Here is an 8,418-nt window from a genome sequence, read left to right as displayed (position 1 = left end):
AGTTAACCCATTATACAGAACTAGGGGAGCTAATGTAATTTTTTACAATATGTGAAGCTTCTGGTTTTCGTTGCGTATATTCCTTATACAAATTTTTTGTTGTCACTGTTTTTCCATAAAAAATATATGATGAAATGTTAATAAGCCCAATGTATTCGCAAGTCTTCAAGTTGTGAATATTTCATGCCATAAATCAGATATGCTTATCAATATTCGCAGAATTTAGAAGAAGCCATTAATCTCATTACATACGAGTGTTTACTTCAAAAATATGAATACTAACAAAAAACACTGTTTATAATCTCTCATATTCAAATAATAAATCGCCATCCACTCCGACAATAAGTGTTTGTGATTCGAGTTTCGCTATCGGTGGAGTTTTATCGCAAACTTTCAAACGATAGTTCTTGAGTACTTCGACAATAGCTGTTTTAACTTGCAGAACCCCTAAATGACGCCCTGAAATGGGATATACATTTTATTTCTTTACATATTTATATTGTTTTTAGTATTATTAATAAATTACCTAAGCAAATTCGTGGTCCATCGCCAAAGGGTAGGAAAATACCCCTCTTCGTTAGCTCCGAACTATCAACATTTTCGAAACGCTCCGGCTTGAATTCCATCGGATCTTCAAAGTACTCGGGGTCATGTAAATAACTGAACACGGGCACAGTTGCCACCTGTCCCTTTTCGATGGGAATGCGACGTCCGTCGTCCAGTACTAATTCGGTAGGCTCCGTACAGATGCGTGAAGTAAATGTGAGGGGACTTATCATACGTAAGGTTTCTAAAAACGAAGTCAAATTGAGAGATTGTATGCTTTGATGTACAAATTGTGTGGTCTCACCGTGCACACATTGATCCAAATATGGGAGTAGAGACAAAGCCTGATAATTAATATGGCCGTCGGCTTCGAGATTGCTCAGAATTTCTTTCCGTAGTTTTTCCTGATATTCCGGATGATGGGTCAACTAAGATCATGAAGCTACTTTAGTAAGTAAATTATCAAAATTTAAGTGTAATTTGACTCACGTAGAAGAGCGTGTGAAAAGCAACCGTTGCTGCTGTGTCAAAACCATCGACAAAGACGGTCGCCAAGTAGCCTACAACTTCATTATGGGTCAGATTCTTCTTTTCCTGCAGTTGGCGCACGTAGTTTAAGAAGTCAGCTTGATTCTTTTTGCTCGCATCTCTTTCACGCAAGGCGTATGCGTCTTTTGTGAACTGTGAGAACAGCTGGTCACTTTCGGCAGTAAAGATTCGATAGTTAGTGAAACGTCGGTACCAAGGAAAGGGTATACATTTGAAATAGCTCATAAAACCCTGAAACACTTGGAACATATTTCTTTGTGCAACTTCCAGGTAAGGATTCGGTTCGTCCAGACTTTCCAGCGTTTTCGTTTCAATGCCCCAGAGGAACTCACCCAATATGTTGGATGTATAGCGTAATAGAAGCTGTAAGGGAGGAAATATTAGAGTAAGGAAAGAAACAACGGCACATGTTCAGAGATTTACATTCTTGGTTTCAATTATCGAGCTGCCTTTATCAGTCTCTGCATTTAAGAGTTTTCCGAGCTTTTGAGTACAAGTCTTCCAAATCGGATACGCTGAGGTAAGCTTTGGGAGATTTATGTATATAATTAGTTAGTTAACATATTATATATAATTTTAAATATGTTACCTTGTGCTGTGTAAGGCCACTCATAACGTCTGAGCGTTTTGTCTTCCATTCCTCACCAACATTGAAAAAAGGATTGAGTGCGGCGACCGTATCCTCTTCTCTGTCGTAGAGCTGAATTATGGGGAAATTAAACAATTTCGGGTTTCTTTATACATTTGTTCTTAATGAAGAGTTGTAGGCGTACTTACGAATTTGCTGCCTAAATTGTCCCTGAAGCTCTTGAAATTCGTAACCAACACTTCATGCGCCAATTTAGGATCTAGTATTAAGAACTGAGGATCTCTGGAAACAAACATGCCAACAATCTGATGTTTTTGCTTGTATTTGCTAAAAGAGAAATGGATTCACTTTAGTATTATGAATATAGAGATGTCCGTAACAGTCTGTAAGTCTTTTGAGATCCTGAAACTTTCTTGGGTCGGTTTAAACGCCTTCATCAGTCGTGATATGTTTTATAATCATGTAATGTTATAGATATATATATAAAATATTCGGATACCAGTGAGTCTAACCATTTGGTTACATATCCATATGATAGTTCATAGTAGTAGACATTTATTAATGCTTTACTTTTTTTAACTTTTAACTTTTTTTATCTCAAGTCAAAATAAAATACAGGAGTTCGTACTCACTTATATATGTCATCATAATCGTAAGCTATATGCTGTTTGCCGGTTAAATTTCCACGCCATATTTTCGGTTCTGGGCCGGCTATGCCCAGCTTTTTAAAGGTATCGTAGTGCCATGTCAGATATTTGTGTATCAGAAACGCAACAGCGGCGAGCAAAGCTAATGTAACTAGGAGCGGCACCATTTCGAAACTGCGCACTGTGATTTTTATTTAGCATTGCGAAGTATCAATTGTAGATTCATTGTCCCCACTTAGGTATTCATTATCAGTAATTGGCGTCCAATGCAGCTAACTTTCGGTATTAATATCACTCTGCGTTGGCTCTCATATCGTGAGCATATAATGGTTGAAAAGTGTGAGTGAATCTCTTTCAATTGTTATCAGTGGCTGCTATAAGCAAATTATTCAATCTCTTTTTATGAGATAACCTTGAATAAAGCGCAGTTTTTCTATGTACTATATTTAAACTTTGTATCGCGGTTATGTTATGAATACCTTGTGTCGGTTGTCGCGGTTTCATTGACGTGATTTTAATTTTTATCAGTCTGTTAATAATATTTGTGAACGTGTGCTGCATTTATAATATTTTTTTTTTTCTAAAATAATATTTATTAGATTTGTTTATATGCTTTAAAGATTAACAAAATATATAAAAAAAATGTAGAGAGAGTGCGAGAGCTGGACGGATAATGACAGAGCGAAGTGGTCTGCCTCGCTTGATTAGAACTGTTGGATGCTCTAATGTTTTGACACTAAATTATACGGCGCCTGCTATTTATAAATAAAGTTTGGACAGAGTACAGCAATAAATTATAGTTAATTGACTCTTATCACCCTTAGACCTACTCTTATCACTTTTGAGCAAAAATAAAAAGCTTCTGTATGTAAAGACTCTTAATAACTAAGTAAACAAACCATAAAACAATATAGAAAAAATCCAGTTCTATCTGGTATCTTGAAAGCTGTAATCAATTCGAGCGAAAATGAAACTATAATTAGTACCTTATCAGTTAGACTCATATCTGTTCATCTATTTCGAAACTCTGTTATTTGGTCCGTCTTAACACATTGACTGCCATATCACACGTTTTCGAGCGACACACTAAATTCATGGGGGTCTTGCGGGGCTGATTGTTCAACATTCAACGTTGTAATGCTACGCTGCGACATGGATTTGATAATATTTTCTTGGTACGCTCATATCTGTATCAAATTGATGCAATTTTCAGGGCCGTCAATGTGTTAAGACGGATCAAATAATAGAGCTTCAAGATAGATGAACAGATACGAGTCTAATTGATAAGGTACTAATTATAGTTGTTTGCATTTCTCTCGAACTGATTTCAGTTATCAAGATACTATAGAACTATTTTTTTTTATATAAAGAATGTAGTTTAATGGCTTGTTTACTTAGTTATTAAAATGTAGCTATTTGGCATAATTACTGCTGATATGTATTTAATAACTGATTAACTATTAAGCAGCGATTTGTTTTTGTTAGAATAAGGGGCGGTATTTCATATACCCAGACTATTATATTAAAAGTAGGTTTGAATGCAGGCAGCAGGAAAATTTAAGCTGGTGACACCTTCTACGTAGCAATCTATCCGGTGTTTACAAACCGAATTAAAATCTATGAAGTTTTTTTAGTTTTGTCCACAAGTGAGAAGGGCAGGTCTAAGGATGATAAAAGTAAGTTAACTATAATTTGTTGCTGCTGTTTCACATGTAAAATTATTCAAAGTAATTTTGCTTGTTCCATACCCATTGAGCCAGAAATAGGCCTCTTCGCTGAACAAAATTTAGTTCGAAAACGTTTTACCTTCTTGTAACTTTTCCAGAACCCATGGAGTGAAGCGAAGTTGTTTGCGAAGTTTGGTGGCTTTCGTTCTTGCACAACCTGCATTTTGTACGTTTTCAATTTGAGATCGTAAGATGCTCCTGGTCATTCCATAGGTCAGTGCGAGTTGCCACGAACGGCAGCGTTTTCGTGTACACTCTCAGTTACGGCTGCCATATTTTCTTCACTGCATGCGCGACGTGGTGTAACAAGACGAATACTTGTATTATCCAATAATGAATGCTGGGTCTCAAGATGACACAACTTACACATGATCTGCTCAAAAAAGATGAATGAAAAAAGTACCTCTACTAAGGTCATCCTTAAGAAGATGATGGTTTAATTCATGAACTATAATTGAGCTTCTACTTATTAGACCATCAGTCTATCCCAAGTGTTCTTACAAATGACATTGAAATAAAGCCATTTCTAAGTAGTTAATTTGTCAAGCATCGCCCCACTTATCGAATGAAAAATAATTTAACTTGCTGCTATCTATCATATCTAGTCTAAGTTTTTCCTTTAACATGGATATATGCAAAAATAAATTAGGAATCTTTATGAGATTAATTTTATCTTAAACGCTGGATAATTGGTCTTCGTTAACCTTCCAGGTTCTTGCTGCTTATAATTGAACTCGTATCATCTCCATAAAAAAACCCTCTATATAAGATTTAAATCCATATGTTTAGTAGTAATACTTAACCGTCAACTAAAAACCATTCACAAGTGGTTCGGAAAGTTCCGCAGTAAGCATCCAAAAGAGGCTGTAAGGAACGAAAACATCAAACAAATGCACAAAGTAATTGCGCGCATTGGACTTCAAATTGCTTCGGCCTACCACCCATTCTCCGAGACTTTAAGCATATTAAGTGATATTGAAGAAATATTAACTATTGTACGTATGTGTATTGGTATATATATAAAGCTCTCTTATTTATTTTTTCTGAAAGAATACAATGAAAGTATAATAATAATATTAAATATTAGCGTGGAACCACTTCGGTTACTAATAGCTTAAATTATTACTTGACCCATTATTACCTATTATATGGAGCTGGCGAGGTTGAAACTATAATACTCATACATATATTTTAACAATTTCACAGCAGTTCATACATTTTCGATATTTAAGAACTATTTGTAAATTAGCATATCTTCATAAATGGAAATATTCATTCCTTATATCAGATATACCTACATATTCACTGAGCTTAGAGAGAAACATTAGCCTCGACATTACTTTCAAAATACTAATAATAAGAGGCCATCACTGCTTATAACCTCTCATATTCGATAAATAAATCGCCATCCACTCCGTTAATAAGCGCATGTGAATCGAGCTTCGCTATCGGCGGAGTTTTGTCGCATACTTTCAAGCGATAATTCTTGAGTACTTCGACAATAGCGGTTTTTATTTGCAGAAAACCCAAATGGCGACCTGAAATACCATTTTATTTAACTTAATTAATTTTTTGTATTTTTTAAATTTACCCAAGCACATTCGTGGTCCATCGCTAAACGGTAGAAAGATACCCCTCTTCGTTAGCTCCGAGATATCTACATTTTCGAAACGTTCCGGTCTGAATTCCAAAGGATCTTCAAAGTACTCGGGGTCATGTAAGTAACTGAACACGGGAATAGTTACTACTTGACCCTTCTTGATGGGTATGCGACGTCCATCGTCCAAGACTATCTCGGTGGATTCTGTGCAGAGACGCGACTTAAACGTAATTGGACTTATCATGCGTAAGGTTTCTAGAAAGGAAGTAAAATTAAGAAATTCTTTGCGTTGTTATATAAACTGTGAGACCTCACCGTGCACACATTGATCCAAATATGGGAGCACATTCAAAGTTTCATAGTTCATATTGCCGTCGGCTTCGAGATTGTTTAGAATTTCTTTCCGTAGCTTTTCCTGACATTCCGGATGATGGGTTAACTAAAATCACGAAGCTGTTTTAGTAAGTAACTTATGAAAAGTTTAAGTGTAATTTGACTCACGTAGAAGAGCGTGTGAAAAGCAACCGTTCCTGATGTGTCAAAGCCATCGGTGAAAACGGCCAACAGATAGCCTACCACTTCATAATGGGAAAGGCTCTTCTTTTCCTGCAATTGACGCACGTAGTGCAAAAAGTCAGCTTGATTCGTTTTGCTCGCATCTCTCTCACGCAACACGTATGCGTCTTTTGTGAACTGTGAAAACATGTGGTCACTTTCGGCAGTGAAGATTCGGTAGTTAGCGAAACGTCGGCACCAAGGGAAGGGTAAGCATTTGTAGTAGCTCATAAAACCGTGAAACACTTGGTGAATTAGCCTATGGGAGACTTCCAGATAATGATTTGGCTCGTCCAGACTTTCCAGCGTTTTCGTTTCAATACCCCAAAGGAACTCACCCATTATATTGAATGTATAGCGTAATACAAGCTGCAAGAGAGGCAAATTAATATTAGAAAAGTAGCAACGGTATATGTGTTTGATATTTATTCGAATATTTACATCCTTGGTTTCGATTATAGAGCTGCCTTTTGCTGTCTGTGCACTTAAGAGTTTTCCAAGCTTTTCAGTGCAAGTCTTCCATATCGTATATGCTGAGGAGAGCTGGGAGAGACAAAAGATATGTAATCTATGGTTTATGGAACTATTTACTTATTAATAGTAAACCTTGTGGTGAGTTAGACCACTCATTATGTCGGACCGTATCGTCTTCCATTCCTCACCAACATTGAAAAAGGGATTAAGTGCGGCGACTGGATCCGCTTCTTTATCGTAGAGCTAAATGTAAGGTCCGTATTGAAACAAGTTTGAATTTGAATATGTGTAAATGGTAGCCTTAATAAATAAGTATGGGCTTACTTACGAATCTTTTTCCTAAGTTGTTCCGAAAGCTTTTGAAATTCGTTACTAATACTTCATGCGCCAATTTCGGATCTATTATTAAAAACTGAGGTTGTCTGTAAGCAAACATGCCAACAATCTGATGTTTCTGCCTGTATTTGCTGTAAAAAGAATGTGTCTTTAGCGTTATGAATATAGAAGATTTAGTTTGATCCAAAATGGTCCTTTACAAGGCGGCATATAAACGAAATTTTGGAAAAAAAAACTTCTTACGTTAGGTTTCAAAAATTAAATAAGAAACTGATCTGGTAGTATCTGGAAGAAAATATGTGGATTGAATAGGTGAATAGGGCTTATTGAAAGTTATTAGAGAGTTAGTGAAAGTTCCGAAGAACTTTTTAGGATGGCATCTTTGGCATTCTCAGCAGATATTTCTTTTCTCGGATCGCGGTTGTACCTGTGAACTAAGTTTGTATGCAGCCGCTCTCCGGCAGCGACTATATCTACAGTCTCCTTGCTGTTGAGGACATTCTCTGATGCAATGCGTGTGAGACTATTTTTAGTTTGCGCTAAGACTTCGCCCTATTGCGGTGTTTCGGCAGCTAGAAGTTCATCTGAGGTCCAGTCCGCGCAGGATCCTAACGCCCACTCCATCAGCCAGTTTTGATCAGTCCGTACAGTTTTTAAAGGTTGCGCTTGTGGATCGAGTGGCCTTGCGCTATCCACCTTCTGTTAGCGCGCCTTGAAACCTTCTCTCCTTCTTCTTCTGTGGTCAATTTTATCCACCGACTCCCCACCTTTCGAGCTATGTCCAAAGTTTCTTGTGTACTCAAAATATTTGAGCAAAAAGTCCGCTGAGAAAAGAGTTCCCTTGTCATCCGGACATAAACAAAGGACGTTGATTAGCTTTGATATGATAGGAATTTTTAGTTCTCCACTATGTATATCTAAAACGAAATAGAATACTAGGGTTTGTACTTACTTATAGATATCATCATAATCGTAAGCTATTTGCTGTTTGCCAGTGAAATTTCCGTGCCATATTTTAGGCGCAGGACCAACAATGCCTAACTTTTTAAAGGTATCATAGTGCCATGTCAGATATTTGTGTATCAGGAACCCGACAGTGGCGAGCAAAACAAATGTAACTAGAAGCGGCACCATTTCGAAACTGGGAGCTGTGACTTTTTTAAGCTTCTTAAGTACCATTTGAAATGATTGAATTGAATTATTGAATATAGTTTTAAGGGGTCACCTTGAATTAGACGTGGCTTATATATAGTATAATTCTATTGAACAGATATATCATGAATACCATTAGCTGCTGGTTTTGTTTTGATTGATGTGGTTGTCATTCATATGCGTGAGTCTGTTATTAAATACCATTTGTATGCATGTTCTTCAAATTATCCATAACTAATTTCT

The 8,418-nt window shown here is 36.7% G+C and overlaps 2 protein-coding genes across 2 annotated transcripts; both read right to left on the bottom strand.

Annotated features, from left to right (window-relative positions):
- Window positions 1-239: 239 nt before the first annotated feature.
- Window positions 240-2,873, bottom strand: LOC112694761 (Cytochrome P450 Cyp309a1-like). Its single transcript, XM_049454561.1, has 8 exons — window positions 2,317-2,873; window positions 1,873-2,011; window positions 1,685-1,795; window positions 1,519-1,620; window positions 1,036-1,458; window positions 851-974; window positions 527-790; window positions 240-459 (listed from the first exon to the last, which is right to left on the bottom strand). Exons 1-8 carry the CDS (start codon window positions 2,496-2,498, stop codon window positions 296-298), a joined length of 1,509 nt encoding a protein of 502 aa, XP_049310518.1. The 5' UTR covers window positions 2,499-2,873; the 3' UTR covers window positions 240-295.
- Window positions 2,874-5,064: 2,191 nt separating this feature from the next.
- On the bottom strand, window positions 5,065-8,214 carry LOC105234040 (probable cytochrome P450 309a1). Its single transcript, XM_029548419.2, has 8 exons — window positions 7,976-8,214; window positions 7,016-7,154; window positions 6,820-6,930; window positions 6,655-6,756; window positions 6,160-6,582; window positions 5,974-6,097; window positions 5,650-5,913; window positions 5,065-5,596 (listed from the first exon to the last, which is right to left on the bottom strand). Exons 1-8 carry the CDS (start codon window positions 8,200-8,202, stop codon window positions 5,433-5,435), a joined length of 1,554 nt encoding a protein of 517 aa, XP_029404279.2. The 5' UTR covers window positions 8,203-8,214; the 3' UTR covers window positions 5,065-5,432.
- Between the last annotated feature and the right edge of the window lie 204 nt (window positions 8,215-8,418).

Source organism: Bactrocera dorsalis, chromosome 4, assembly GCF_023373825.1.
Source record: "Bactrocera dorsalis isolate Fly_Bdor chromosome 4, ASM2337382v1, whole genome shotgun sequence".
NCBI classification, from domain to species: domain Eukaryota; kingdom Metazoa; phylum Arthropoda; class Insecta; order Diptera; family Tephritidae; genus Bactrocera; species Bactrocera dorsalis.
This window is presented reverse-complemented; position numbering and strand designations above follow the sequence as displayed.